The sequence below is a fragment of the Corythoichthys intestinalis genome, chromosome 8, assembly GCF_030265065.1.
Source record: "Corythoichthys intestinalis isolate RoL2023-P3 chromosome 8, ASM3026506v1, whole genome shotgun sequence".
In the NCBI taxonomy this organism is placed as follows: domain Eukaryota; kingdom Metazoa; phylum Chordata; class Actinopteri; order Syngnathiformes; family Syngnathidae; genus Corythoichthys; species Corythoichthys intestinalis.
The window spans coordinates 1669734-1685463 of NC_080402.1; the positions used below are offsets into that span (position 1 = coordinate 1669734).

The 15730-nt window shown below is 39.6% G+C and overlaps 1 protein-coding gene across 1 annotated transcript in view; it reads right to left on the bottom strand.

Annotated features, from left to right (window-relative positions):
* Window positions 1–15730, bottom strand: part of aars2 (alanyl-tRNA synthetase 2, mitochondrial (putative)) — a 31322-nt gene that overhangs the window by 2093 nt on the left and 13499 nt on the right. Inside the window, exons 7-19 of the mRNA XM_057843178.1 lie at window positions 10259–10297; window positions 10066–10183; window positions 6523–6789; window positions 6120–6289; window positions 5942–6055; window positions 5442–5582; window positions 3012–3149; window positions 2865–2947; window positions 2553–2661; window positions 2358–2483; window positions 424–534; window positions 279–362; window positions 36–149 (exon numbers count right to left, since the gene is read on the bottom strand). Coding sequence (XP_057699161.1) covers window positions 36–149; window positions 279–362; window positions 424–534; window positions 2358–2483; window positions 2553–2661; window positions 2865–2947; window positions 3012–3149; window positions 5442–5582; window positions 5942–6055; window positions 6120–6289; window positions 6523–6789; window positions 10066–10183; window positions 10259–10297 — 1614 coding nt within the window. The remainder of the gene's footprint in view (window positions 1–35; window positions 150–278; window positions 363–423; window positions 535–2357; window positions 2484–2552; window positions 2662–2864; window positions 2948–3011; window positions 3150–5441; window positions 5583–5941; window positions 6056–6119; window positions 6290–6522; window positions 6790–10065; window positions 10184–10258; window positions 10298–15730) is intronic.

The following is a 15730-nucleotide window of genomic DNA, read 5'->3' on the forward strand; positions in this document are numbered from 1 at the left end:
ACTCCGCCCCCGTCGGACCCACGCCCCTCCCTTACCTTAGGAACCTGGCAGGCGCACAGGATTTTGCCGGAAGATTTTTGGAGAGCCAGCAGCATGACGTGGGCCGAAGGACGCGCCGAGCTCACCGCGTTCACCGTCTTCATCAATACCTGTAAGGATCGATACATGCTGATTTTGAATCGATAGGAAAACTGCGTGACATCATATCGCAATATATCTACATGAGCAAAGATTTCTTACGTTTTGCAAGCGGGAATAGGAATTTCCTGTACACTTACCGCCAAGGACGCGGTGTCCACGACGTCCACCAGCACATCTTCCTGCCCATTGGCGCCAAGAACCAGCTGAGCGTCCAGCGCCGCCTGCGGAGAGAATCGTCCGTTGAACTCGACGGAGCGACGGAGACGCTTTTTATCGGCTCACCTGCTTGGCCTCCAGCTTGCGGACCGCCGTGTTGCTCCGCCTCTGCAGCGCTTTCAGGCGAGCCCGCGCTTCCGTTCGCTGCCACTGGGGGACGGGCGTGTTGTCCGCCACCTGCGCCCGTTAAATTGCTTTGAAACATAATTGGCCAAATCCTCTTAAAAATCAATATTCTTTTGTGGCAAATAAAAGTAAAGGAAACACTGAAAAATCGTTTTGCATTTTAAAAAAATTTCAAATTGAAAATGTATTTATCGCTTCATATTTTAACCATTTTCATAAATATTACATTCATATGAGGAAAGGGTCATTAAAAAATATTTTTAATCGAATGAATTAATTGAAAGATCCTTTTGGGAAGAAAACTTAATACTGAGTTATTAAAAGTGCATTAAAAAATGCACACACACAAAAAATTACAGTATATTTTTTTTTAAACAAAAATAAACATTTAAAAAAAAAAATTAAACCATTAAAAAGTACAATAATATATATTATAATAATATAAAGAATAATCATGAACTGAATTTAAAAATTAGAAAATAATCCTAAAAAATATATATATTTTTTAAATAAACATTTTTTAAAAAACTTTAAAATTTTTGAAAAAATAAAAATGTTTAAAAAATGTAAAAAGTACAATTAATTAATATTAATAATATAAATAATAATGAATGAAAGAAAAAGAAAAAGTCATAAAAATGATTTTTAAGATAAAAACAAGAAACATTTAAAAAAAAGATAAGAAACATTAAAAAATAATTTTTAAAAAATCAAAAAACTACAATAATATATATAATATAAATAATAATAAAATTAAAATAGTCAAATTATTATTATTTTTTTAATAAAAAACGTTTCAAAAATTTTTAACATTTTAAAAAGTACAACTCATGAATGCTTATAATAATATAGTATAACTATAACATAAATAATTAAGGAATTTGAAAAAAAAATACATTTAAAGTCATAAAATTATTTTTAAAAATTTGACAATTATATATTTTTACAATAAAAAATAAACATTCAAAAATAATTTAAAAGTTAAAAAGTACAATATATTATCATATAAATAATAATAAATAATAATGAATTAAAAAAACGTTTCAAAAAAATTAAAAATTTTAAAAAGTACAACTCATGAATGTTTATAATAATATAGTATAACTATAATATCAATAATGAATTAAAAAAAAAACATTTAAAAAGTCATAAAATTAATTATTTTTAAACATTAAACAATTATATATTTTTACAATAACAAAATAAACATTCAAAAATAATTTAAAAATTAAAAAGTATAATATATTATCATATAAATAATAATAAAGAATAATAATGAATTAAAAACAATTTAAAAATTTAAAGTCTTAAAAAATTATATTTTCTAAAAAAATATTTAAAAAAAAAAAAACAAATAAAAAAAGTACTATTAATTAATATTATTATTAATCATATATATTATAATGACAAAGAATAATAATGAATGAATTTTTAAAAATTTTGTAAAGTCATTTTGAATTTTTTTAAAAATCCAAAAAAATAAAAGAATAAAAACAAATTCAAATTGAGTGTGCATTTTGTTCTGGGAATCTTATTGATTTATGTTTGTGACCTCACGTAGCTTCACCCTTTTTTGCTGCCAGTGACAGCAATAGACATCCAATTCATTTGGACTCAGACGTTCATTCATTCGCTCCCTCCTAGTCCAAATAAATTGGGCGTCTATTCCTGTCAATGCCAGCCAGTGAGTTCAACGAGTGCTCTGCAGGAATTGAAAAAACAAAAACAAAAAATCGTAATTTGTGCAGGTTTGTGTAAGTAGAAAATCCCCCCATTAGAAAGAATTAAAAAATGAAATGTCTATGAAAGTTCAGATGGATTGGATGCGGCCAAATTTGTTATACAAATGTTCATAATAATGGGGCGTTGCTCACGTCAGACACGATGCCTACTTCCTTGGCGAGACGGCGGGCGGAGTCAAGACAGGAAGAGGCGGAGCCGGCGAGACGGGCCTCCAGCGATTCCACCTGGTCGACGAGCGATCGTCCCGCTTCGCGAGCCTAAAGCGCACATTGCGTCAACAACGCTCGTCCGGGCCGACCGACCGACCGACCGCCGCTCTGACAGACCTGCTCGGCGTCCGTTCCGGTCACGGCCACCACGCGACTGATCCCTTTGACCAGCTGCCGCTCCGACACGATGACCAGGTCGCCGATGGCCGCCGTCCGCGCCAGGTGTCTGAAAAGTCAGTCAAAGTTAGCGCTCGGACATCGATTGACGACCATAGTTGTCCAAATCCGCCAAACATCGATAACCTTTTGGGATGCAAAGTATCGTGATATATCACCATTTTGTCACATTTTCAACTCGTCACGTCATCGTTATGATAAAACTGTCCGTCGACGAAATATTTTCGTTATCGTCACAGTCGGCGCGCTCACGTTCCGCAGCAGAGTTCCACCGACGTCCGTCGGGCGCCGTCCGAAAGCTCCGCCGAGACCACTCGGACCGGGTCCGGATACGCCTGAAGACGGGAAGTCGGTCACGTGATCCGTCAGCCCGACCGAGCGCCTCGTCGGTCGGCTCACCTCGTCGACCGTGCGGACGCCCTCGATGGCCAAGGCGTCCTCCAGGGGGAGCTCCCGGACACTTACGGCTCCGTCGGCGGCCGCCGCCTCCGAGACGACAGCCTCCGCTTGCTGAAGCTGAGCGGCGCTGGGCGAGCCCTAGACGGGATTCGGGAAGCGGCGCGTTAATGTAACGGTTGGCCCTTTCTCCCCCAAATTGACCTATCGGAAACTCCGCCCAATAAACGGCCACTGGCAAATTGTACGGAGTAAGTCAAGCTTTGGACGGTTTCTTTTTGTGGTTACCCTAAGTGATACCTGACTGCCAACACTCACAGTTAAATGTCTCTAAGATAAGAATGTACACATATGAGTGCTCTAAGGTAACAGTGCTAACGCCAGAGGCTTCATAGCTAGCAAGTATTGTAAACATTAGTATTATACAGCATTTAAGCGAGCAGACTTTTGCTATGCAAGTAAGCCAGTTCTTGTAAATATTAGCATTATATAGGATTTAGGCTAGCAGACTTTTGCTATGAAAGTTAGCCAATTGTTGTAAACATGACCATTATATAGCATTTTAGCTACCTAAATTTTGCTATGCAAGCTAGCCAATTGTTGTAAACATGGGCATTATATAGCATTTAAGCGAGTGGACGTTTGCTATGCAAGTTAGCGAATTGTTCTTAACATTATTAATATATAGCATTTAACCCTTTAATGCCAGCAATATGAAGCAATTATCAGAGAATCCCAAAATATGAAAAATAAGGTCCTAATGAAACCTTTTTTTCAAATTTGTGAAAAGTCCAAATGAATATGTGTAACAAGCACTCAGATATCTATAACCCTTGCTAAATCCTGTTTGTTTTTTTCATTTTTTTTCTCCAAAAGAAATGTCAAAATTCTGAATTAGTCTCAAAATCATGAAATTTAAGGTGTATCAAATGTGATACGCTTGGCAATATAGGGTTAAGTTAGCGGACTTTTGCTATGCAAGTTAGCAAATAGCTGTAAACATTAGCATCATATATCATTTAAGCTAGCAGACTTTTGCTATGCAAGTTAGCCAATTGTGGTAAACATTAGCAATATAGAGATAGCATTTAAGCTAGTGGACTTTTGCCATGCCTCTTAACAAATTGTTGTAAATGTTATAGCATTTAAGCTAGCGGACCTTTGCTATGCAAGTTAGCCAATTGCTGTAAACATTAGCATTACATAGCATTTAAGCGAGCGCATGTTTGCTATGCAAGTTAGGCAATTGTTATCAACATTAGCATTATACAGCATTTAAGTGAGCGGACTTTTGCTATGCAAGTCAGCCAACTGTGGTAAACATTAGCATTATATAATATTTAAGCTACTGGACTTTTGCTACGCAAGTTAGCCAATTGTTGTAAACATTAGCATTATATAGCATTTAAGCGAGCGCATGTTTGCTATGCAAGTTAGCCAATTGTTGTCAACATTAGCATTATGACAGCATTTAAGTGAGCGAACGTTTGCTATGCAAGTTTGCCAGTTGTTGTAAACATTAGCATTATATAGCATTTAAGCGAGCGGACTTTTGCTATACAAGTTAGCCAATTGTTGTAAACATTAGCAATATATAGCATTTAAGCTAGCGGATTTTTGCTGTGCAACTTAGCCAATTGCTGTAAACATTAGCATTATATAGCATTTAAGCGAGCACATGTTTGCTATGCAAGTTAGCCAATTGTTGTCAACATTAGCATTATGACAGCATTTAAGTGAGCGAACTTTCGCTATGCAAGTTAGCCAGTTGTTGTAAACATTAGCATTATATAGCATTTAAGATAAGAGACTTTTCGTATGAAAGTTTGCCAATTGTTGTCAACATTAGCATTATATAGCATTTAAGCGAGCGGACTTTTGCTATACAAGTTAGCCAATTGTTGTAAACATTAGCAATATATAGCATTTAAGCTAGCGGATTTTTGCTGTGCAACTTAGCCAATTGCTGTAAACATTAGCATTATATAGCATTTAAGCGAGCACATGTTTGCTATGCAAGTTAGCCAATTGTTGTCAACATTAGCATTATGACAGCATTTAAGTGAGCGAACTTTCGCTATGCAAGTTAGCCAGTTGTTGTAAACATTAGCATTATATAGCATTTAAGATAAGAGACTTTTCGTATGAAAGTTTGCCAATTGTTGTCAACATTAGCATTATATAGCATTTAAGCGAGCGGACTTTTGCTATGCAAGTTAGCCAACTGTTGTAAAAATTAGCATCATATAGCATCAATTGTAACTTTACAATTACACTTTAACATTGCAACAGTTGGCTAACTTCACAAATTTAACAAAGTTTAACTAACAAAGGTCCGCTCGCTTAAATGCTATATATTGCTAAAGCTAAAATGGATTGGACGTCAGCCGAGGAGTTAAAAAAAAAAAAAAATTAGTTCTTCCTCTGGCCTACCTTGACACTGAAGTCAAAGCGAAGGCGCCGGGCCGACACGTGCGAGCCTCGCTGCTGGACGGACGGGCCCAGGACGTCCCGCAGGGCGAAGTTTAGCAGGTGCGTTGCCGTGTGGTTCCTCATGCACGCCACGCGGTGGGCCTGTGAAATACGGACAGGAAACCCGTACTGTTTCAGGATGGAAAGAAAAAGCAGGGTGACCCCAAAAAAAAGGCCCTAATTTGGATAGGAGTCCATTTTTGACATTTTTTGTTGGAATAAAAAACAGACTGTAGCTATATTTACTGTATTATTTTTTCCAGATCTTTCCACATCATCCCTATAAAATGTAGTTAGAGCTACAGTCTCTCTATCAAATTAAAATAATAAAAAAAAAAATTCCCCTTAATCCAATTTTTTGCGGGGTCGCCCTGTTACTCAACTTCTTGCTAGTCCAAGTTGAAAATTAAGTTAAAAAAAATGTTTTCCGTTTGTCACTGCAAAGTTGTGTGGGCAATCACCTGGTCTAGATGGAGGTGCACGACATCCCCGGTCCGGAGGGCGTCGGCGGCGGTCACCCAGTGGAAGACGTAACCCCCCGCTTTTGACACGGCCTCCACAGAGAAGGGCACTTCCTGCCAGACAGGATGTTACTGTCGCACACGGGCAAGCGAGAACCATCCCTGAGCGAACGCTCACCTGCAGGTCATCCCGTACAAAGTAGCCGCGGTCGGCGTCCTGTCCCCCCTGCTCGGCGTAGAAGGACGTCCGGTCCAGAACGACGGCGCAACGCCGCCCCGGCTCTGCTTGAGACACCGACACCTCCCCGTCTAACATAGCCAGCACGCGGGCTCGACACACTTGGAACTCTGGCGGAAAATACGGGTGTGACAAAATATGGAAATGGCGATATAACGTGATACTTTGTACCCATAAAAAGTAATTGATATGCTCCCGCCGAGAATCCATATATCTTTTTTAAAAGGTGCTGTCTTAAAAAAAAAAAAAAAAAAACAAAGGAAGCAAAAAATCTATGGCTGTATTTCGATAAATTGTCACACACCTACCCGAGATCATTAACCCAATGATGGCCGTCGCCTACCGTATCGTCGTCCTCGTAGGCGGTACTCGTATTTGGGAGCGTCGTCGGTGTGAGCCACGCCCATTTGGCGAAGCCGGTCCAGGGCGAGCGCGCCCACCGTCAGGTCCGCGTCGTCGCCGGGCTGCTCCGCCGCGGCCCGGTTTCGCTCGTCGGCGAGCAGGCGCTCCACCTCGTCCCGGTCCACGGCCGCGCCCTCCTCGTCCAGCACCAGCTGGATCAAGTCCAGGGGGAAGCCCAGGTCCCGGTGCAACGAGCACGCCACCCGCGCTAAGAACAGTTGAAAATAAAGTCAAAATGACAATAAACATCAATGAAGATCGCAATGAATTTACAAAATAATGAAGAATTAATCAAAATGTATACAGTGGGGATACACTGCCGATTTTGCCGGTTTTCCCACTTGCAAAGCATGTAGAGGTCTGCAATTTGTATCATAAGTTCTCTTCAACTGTGAGGGACGGAATCCAATACAAAAAAACAGAAAATCACGGTGTATGATTTTTAAATAATAAACTTGCATTTAATTGCATGAAATAAGTATTTGATACATCACAAAAATCGAACTTAAAATTTGGTACAGAAACCTTTGTTTCCTATTACAGATACCAAACGTTTCCTGTAGTCATTGACACGGTTTGCACACACTGCAGCAGGGATTTTGGCCCACTCCTCCATGCAGATCTTCTCCAGAGCCTTCAGGTTTCGGGGCTGCTGCCGGGCAACACGGACTTTCGGCTCCCTCCATAGATTTTCTATCGGGTTCAGATCTAGTGACTGGCTAGGCCACTCCAGGACCTTAAAGTGCCTGTGACACGAAAAAGCATGTTTATTTCATAATACACGCGGTATTTTATGCCCCTGAATGATATGGGCCGCTTGGATGTGTGTGGAAGCGATCGCTATTTTTATTTAGTTTTTTGAATCCCGCGCCATGAAAATGAGTGACTTCCGGCTTCGGTCTTGCATTGAGGAGGAGGGCGCTGTGACGTGTACGGTAGAAGACGTCCTCTTCACGCTACAGTGTACTGTTGTGTATGAGGACGAAGGATTCAGCTGATTTTGCGGATTAATACGTTTATTTTTCGCATCACGCCAGCCAAACGGCTGCAGAAAAATCATTCTGTATGAGGGAGAGGCGTATGCGCCTTTTTGGAGTTTCAAAAGGTTCCCATTCACCGTGGATATTTACTGTGGGGCCATTGGACTTACGAGGAAGTGAGTAAACATCTTGTTTTGTATTATGTCAAATACGAATACAGCGATTACAAAGTAAACACTACAAACTTCCTTTAAATGAAGGACTACTTACGTTTGATCATTGATAGGCATGTAAAAAGCTCTCCTATTGCTCATTAGCAGCAGCACGTTAGCTGCACAACAACTCCAGCCACCCTCCTCCGGGGAACGAACTGTAAACTGCTCTCCGCCGGGCGGTTTGCCGATCCGCAAAGACAATCGACAACCGGGTCGTCATGTCAAATAATCCAGGATAGTTATGAGTGATTTTCCGCTTCGAAGACTTTGAAACATCACTCGGTTCGGGTTAGCATGTCGGCTAGCTGTCACGCCTTCTGGTTTGTTTACATTCTCCGAAGCCGGGGAAGGGAAATGATATATGTCATAAAATATCGTTCTGGAGGTGCGACAGTAAAGGTGAAGTCGACAGTTTTGACCATTATGGAGTAATTTTGCCATGTCGTCCTGAATAAATGCATTTTTATTATTTCATATTCCATTCAGCACAAGACTGTTATTTGTCATGACCATGCCATTTATTTAGCAATTGGGGAAAATACTTGGATAAAAAGAATATCTTGTAAAAATATTGAAGTAAAGAGACAGAAACAATGACATTTTGCCGCTCTCTTCGTCGCGTTTTCCTCGTTGTGAATAATTCCCCCTCAATGGGCTGAATAGTAAAACCGATGAGCCCAGTCTACCGCTGACGTCATCCACCTGTTGGGGACGCTAAAGCCCTATAATGGTAGGCGTGGCTAACCGGCAGATTAAAAGACTAATTTCTCGTCATCTGTGCTTTGCTAAATTATTGTATATAGTCGAATCGTCTCAAAATATGATTCTAATTCACATAATAATGCCATTTAAGACTTTTTTTCCTTGTGTCATATGCTCTTTAAGATGCCTCTTACGGAGCCACTTTTTAGTTGCCTTGGCTGTGTGCTTTGGGTCGTTGTCATGCTGGAAGACCCATCTTCAGGGCTCTCACTGAAGGAAGGAGGTTGTCAGCCAAGATCTGGCGATACATAGCCCCATCCATCCTCCCCTCAATACGATGCAGTCGTCCTGTACCCTTGGCAGAGATGCAGCCCCAAAAAATGATGTTTCACGGTTGGGATGGTGTTCTTGGGGTTGTACTCATCCTTCTTTTTCCTCCAATAACGACGAGCCGAGTTTAGACCAAAAAGTTCCATTTTGGTCTCATCCGACCACATGACCTTCTCCCATTGCTCCTCTGGATCATCCAGATGGTCAGTGGCAAACTTCAGACGTGTCTGGACATGCACCGGCTTAAGCAGAGGACCTTGCGTGTGCTGTAGGATTTTGATCCATTACGGCGTAATGTGTTTCTGATGGTTTTCTTCGAGACTGTGGTTCCAGCTCTCTTCAGGTCATTGACCAGGTCCTGCTGTGTAGTTCTGGGCTGATCCCTCACTTTCCTCACGATCAGTGATGCCCCACGAGGTGAGATCTTGCACGGAGCCCCAGAATGAGGCAGATTGACCGTCAACTTGAACTTCTTCCATTTTCTAATAATCGCTCCAACAGTTTTTACCTTCTCACCAAGCTGCTTGCTTATTTTCCTGTAGCCCATCCCAGCCTTGTGCAGGTCTATTATTTTATCCCTGATGTCCTTACACAACTCTTTGATCTTGGCCATTGTGGAGAAGTTGGAGTTTGTTTGTTTGAGCATGTGAACAGGTGTCTTTTATACAGGTAACAAATTCAAACAGGTGCAGTTACTTCTGGCAATGAGTGGAGAACAGGAGGGGTTCTTAAAAAAGAACTAAGAGCCGAAATATTTACTAGTTGGTAATGTATCAAATACTTATTTCATGCAGTTAAATACAAATTTATTATTTAAAAATTATACAATGTGATTTTCTGGATTTTTGTATTAGATTCCGTCCCTCACAGTTAAAGAGAACTTATGATACAAATTACAGACCTCTACATGGCTTGCAAGTGGGAAAACCAGCAAAATCGGCAGTGTATCAAATACTTGTTCTCCCCACTGTATACAGAACATTTTATAAGCTGCAAAGTGGCTAGATTAAATGTCGACAAGTGCTAAACTCATTTCAATTAGCGGCAGAAGCATAAAAAAATAAATAAAAAGATTTCGCGGCTGCAGGTCGGCCATGTTGGCAGGGGCAACATTCTCTCCAAAATCTAATGTAATGTCATTAAAATCAAGTCATAACTCGCTTATATCTCAACTGAGATGATTTGATCAATGGTAAAACATTTGCCATTTTCTCACTGCCCGACGTTGACGGTAATTTGAATGTTTGGAAAACTGACCGGGAAAGAGCGTCTGGTGTTGCGGATCCAAAGTCCGCAGGGTGCGTCGGATGAGCCCGCGTCCCCGCCGCAGACTGGACAGGAATTGCTCCTCGTTCTCGTTAATGATGTCCATGGCCTGCGGGAGACGGCGGAAGGGACGAACGGACGGACATCAGCCTTTTCTTTGGGATCCTTCGGCCGTTCGACTCACCCGCTCTGCTTCATGTCGCAGCTCCGGGTAAACGTCACCCTAAGTGTTCACCCAAATGTGACATATGGGCAGGGAAAAATACACAAGAAATTATTAAAAGAATGTGGTATAAGCTAGACATGTGCCGGTTACCGGTTTCACGGTTTACCGTGATGTGAAAACGCCGCGGTTTCATAACCACTAAAATTTTCCGTCATACCTTAGTACGGTATTCGCTATTTTTCATGTGCCAAAATGCAGCCGAAGTGGCTTGGTGCGGCAGCGCTCACCCCTTCCCGTTTGTTGCCGTGAGTGTCAGTAACGCTATTCTGCTAAATAGCCAGCAAACCCAAAAACAAATCCTCCAAACACAAGGCGTACTTTTCTTCAATTTATTGAGCTCTCAAATCGTGGTGAAATATACAAATGAATACATTTAAAACGTTGTACAATTGTATTTTTCCACGTGTGATTAAGTTCAACAGGATAGCAGTAGCACCATTAAAAAGTTCGCTAAAAACAAAACACACATTTTCCTTTCAAATTCAGTATACAAACTAACTAAAACTTACAAAGACGAATGTTAGCCTAGGCTAAGCTGGGAGAGCAGCTTCGTCGAGGTTTTATGTCTCACAGCCGCTGAGTGAGAGACAAGCTTGAATGAAGGGGGGGGGGAGAAAAAGAATCGCGTCAAAGATCGTTAATTGAGAAAGGAGGTCTCACTCCTCACTTTTTTTTTTTTTTTAGATGAAACCTTTCCTCAACAATATTTACATTTTAACTAATTCATAAAACTAACTTATACATTTTTAACTAACTTATTAACTTATGAATTCTTTGTTCTTTTTAACACAAAGGCATGGCATCACGTAGACTAGAGTTGACACATTGGCTGAAAATGGCGAAACTTCACTTGATCTTCCCCCCTCAAAAAAAGTCATACAGTATATATTTTTAATTTTAGAAGTCTTTTTACTTTTTATAGCAATTATTTTGTTCTTACTCTAATATTGAGCAACTTGAGCTGTGGCTGTGGGTATAGTCTAGGTTCTATTTATTTTAATTTTATATACAATATTTGTTATTTTTTGTTAATTTATTTATTTTCACATTATATTCATGTTCCAATTTGCAAATATGTTTTGAAAAAAAATCCTGTTCAATGGATTTATTATTATTTTTTTTTTAAACCCATACATCTCAAAATTTTGGAGCTATAATTGCAATACCGTGATACCGTGGTATTTTTGCTCACGGTTATCGTACCGTCAAAATCTCATACCGGCACATGCCTAGTATAGGCAGGGGTGAAAGTGGCTAGAATTTCTTGCCTGAACTCCCTAACATAAAGTTCGGCAAAGAACCCTTTTGTGTGTGTGTGTGTGTGTGTGTGTGGGGGGGGGGGGGGGGGGGGGGGCTTAAACCTCCTAAAACCACCAAAATGCAAGACCTTTTGGCAAAGTTATGAATATAACACACAATAAAACACAACAGGTTTCACAGCGGTTAGCACGTTCCCCTCACAGTTCTGATATCAAGGGTTCAATCCCGGGCTCCGCTCTTCCAGTGTGGAGTTTGCATGTTCTCACCATGCCTGCGTTGGTTTTCTCCTGGTGTGTGTGAAAGCAGGGCTATAAAGAGGGCAAGCTGGAAATGGCTAAATTAAACTAAAAACATAACGAAATTAAAATGTCAATCATTATGTTCGGATCGGGCCGGGGTTCTCGCTACATTTTTAAAATAGATATATATTTATATACGTATATACCAAAACAATGTATGGATGTTAAACAAAGGAATACTTGTTATCAAATAAATAATTTGGATAAAAAAGACAAGACGCTGTATGGTCATTGCAGAGCCAGAGCGTGCCATGCGCCCTCTTTTTACTCTTTCTCCTCTGCGATGCAAAACCGCGTCTGTTTACATTTTACAAACTTTTCCAGCGTTATTTCGTTGTGTAAATGCATTTAAAATGATCATAAAAATATGTAGACTATTTAAACATTAAGAAAAGTTGCGTTTTTTTTTTTTTAGGGCTGTCAAAATTATCGCATTAACGCGCGGTAATTAATTTTTAAAATTAATCATGTTAAAATATTTGACGCAATTAACGCACATTTCCCGCTCAGAAAGTATTCTGCCTTTTGGTAAGTTTTACAGCAAGGCTTTTTTTGCTGTCCAACAGCGAACTCTTGTGGTCGCTTTGCGACATGGTTTATTATTTTCTTGCCAGTTCATTATGGCTGCACGACGTCTCGGGCTGATAATGTTGTGCTTATATGATCCTTGGACAAGATTTGTCCGTAAGTATGGTTGTTGTAAAGAATGTACATATTATGTTAGTAAGCGAAATGTTCTATTTTTTGTATGAGCCGCTTTTTGTTTATGTTTAGTGAACCTGTATAGCGTGCTAAGCTAACGTTGTTGCTAATGCAATGCTTGTGTACTTTTATTGTGTAGTTTTACGACGGTCTAAAGAGGACATTGGTTTGAGGCCATTTTATTAATAAATCAGATGAAAAAGGAAGAAGTCTAATTATTAAGGCGTCGTTCACTAGCTGTCTAGCTTTGGAAAAAGTAGACGCTTCGGAGTGAGGACGGCATAGACAGATTTAAATGACAGTAGAGTGAAATGCCCACTACAGTCCTTATGTACCGTATGTTGAATGTATATATCCATCTTGTGTTGTATCTTTCCATTCCAACAATTTATTTTACAGAATATATATATATAACTTACAGAAAAATATGGCATATTTTATAGATGGTTTGAATTGCGATTAATTACGATTAATTAATTTTTAAGCTGTAATTAACTCAATTAAAAATTTTAATCGTTTGACAGCCCTAGTTTTTTTTTCTGCCAACTGAGAATTCGTTACAAAAGACAGGCTTTAATGCACAGGCATTGTCACCAAATGTGATCACGCAAAACGCAACCAGTCCGTTTTTCCAAGCAGCAAGCAGTGATCTGTCCAGGTCTGACTGGAGCATCCCTTCCCTCTCCTCCTCACAAATAAAAGAATTTTGAGGGTTTTTTTTCTCAGGCTTGGGCCTACAAACAAAATATTAAATTTTGGGGGGTTTTCCGTGCTCAGGCCTACAAATAAAACATAACATTTTGGGGGTTTTTCAGGCCTGCAAATCAAGTTAATTGATCGGGCTCGGGTGGGTTGGGCTGGATTTTTTTTTTTTAGGGCCGATCTTACCTCATGATGACCTTAAATTGGTTGCAGTTAGTCGGGGAACGCTCCCTCCGGAACAAAACACTACAGGATTTGACCAACATTGTGACAATGCTGACCAAAAATGACGTAATGTCCAGGTTATAAAATTGCCCAGCAGCCTTCCACGCACAGAGAGTGCCAGTGGGCAACACAGGACAAGTCTGTGAAAGCGTTCAACCGGCTTCATTCTCAGAATCTTTTCATGCATGAAAGCAATGACGAGAGTAAATCCCGCGTTACCTTATACGGGAAATTCCCTGGTAATATGTGTGAAAGGGGCTACAGGCAATGCGACTTGTATAGAGAGAGACGCTGGGGAGAACTACGTAGAATAAATGAATAATAAAAATCAGTGGAAACGGATGACGCTAAGCAAGTTCTTTATTAGGCTTGTATTGTTAACACTCGTGTATGTAAATCTGACATTAGTAGATTGTTCTTATTGGAGATGCGTGTGTGGCAGTGTGGCAGGTTGTTTTTTGTTTTTTTTTTAAACATTGGGTTTTGACAGTTGCCGTCATATTTTCGGGATCTAAGCACCGCCATCGTATTTCATGGCGGAACGCCGATCCGGTGCGTTCCGGCCCACTTTCACCCCTGGGTATAGGGCTATATCTACTCCCTATATATACTGTGTATTTATACTAGGAGTGTGCCAATATATCGAATATCACAATACTTCGTATCCCAGAAGGTTATTGAGATGCTCTTGTCAAGTATCAGTACATTGTTTTAAAACGGTGCCATTGTTTGAGGAAAAAAAGGGACCCAACAGGTTGCCAGAGGTGGGTGAAGTAGCCAAAAACATTTACTTAAGTAAGAGTAGCGTTAGTTCAAATATAATATTACTCAAGTATAAGTAGTCATCAAAAAAAAAAAGTAAAAAAAAAAAAAAAATGTATGGAGGACAAGGAAAAACAGCATTCGGTGAAAAGAAAAATCATAAGTAACATTTTGAAACAATGGTATTTTTTTTCCCCCGCACAATTATCGATATGAACTGTTGTTATAATGATACTGTGCAAAAACCCATTACATGACCACATTAAGCCAAAGATATACAAAAAAAAAAAATCATTGAATTCCGGTGAGACAAAAAAAAAAAAAAAGACAGAAATGAAGCATTATTCGTCCAAAGAGCATGAGTTCCCTCGAGTGGAGTTTGCATAGCATGGGTCCCTAAACTACGGCCTTTTTTTTATTTCCTGGCCTTTTTCTGTGAGGAACTCAGAGAGGGTTATTTGGTTATTATTTATTTAAATAATAGTGTTATTATTATTATTTGTTATTATTAGAGCTAAAACGAATACTCGAGCAACTCGAGTTTAAAAACTGATCCGAGTAATTTTATTCACCTCGAGGAATCGTTTAATTTTGCCAGCTCTAAGCATCACGTTTTGCCCATACTACTTTTAATGCGGGACAACACGCTGATGTCACATGCGTGGAGGAAGAAGCAATTAAAAAAAAAAAAAAAAAACTTACCACAGCCGACAGCCGCTACAAACTATGCCGACGTTGCTAAAAACTACGCCCGCATGATGCTAGTAGCAGGTAGTGTCCGATGCGTCTCATAGATATCGCATGCATTTAGGACTAGATGAAAAATGACAGACTCGGCCGCGTCTGGGCAGCTTTAGTAAACAGCTGCCATCTTTAAGCAGTAGACTTCTCATCGCTAATAAATATAACGTTACTGACACTCGCTCACGTAACGTTAGCCCTTCGGAGGGCTAGGTTTCTATTGATTATGACCACTGTCGATGCGTGGCTAACGTCTCTTACATACAGGCTTTATTTAATGGTGTAAAATTAAAACATAATAAAGCTAACTGTCGGTTTTAGCTCAGTAGTCATTGCTGAATATAACACCAAGTAGCACTGGTCCCTAATGTGCTCCAATACAGCAGGTATCATACATTTATTTTGAACACTGCAAAAACTCAAAAGTACTTACAGTTTAGACTAACTTAAAACTAAACTAGAACTTAAAAATAGCTTGACATAAATGGAAATTAAATTGAAACACGTGGGAAAAACACGTAGCTTTCACGTGATGTGTGTTATCAAGCGTAATTACATTTTTAGGTAAGAAATATGTTTTTTTTAATAAGATCTAGAAGTTTTTTGAGTGAAAGCAGTGAATTTTTTTCTAGTCACATCTTAGATCCAATTGTTGGCTGTTTTCAACAATGTACATCGAAAATAAAGACATTGGTTGACTGAAAATGGTTCAATATTGGATTAAATGTCTTTTTTTCTC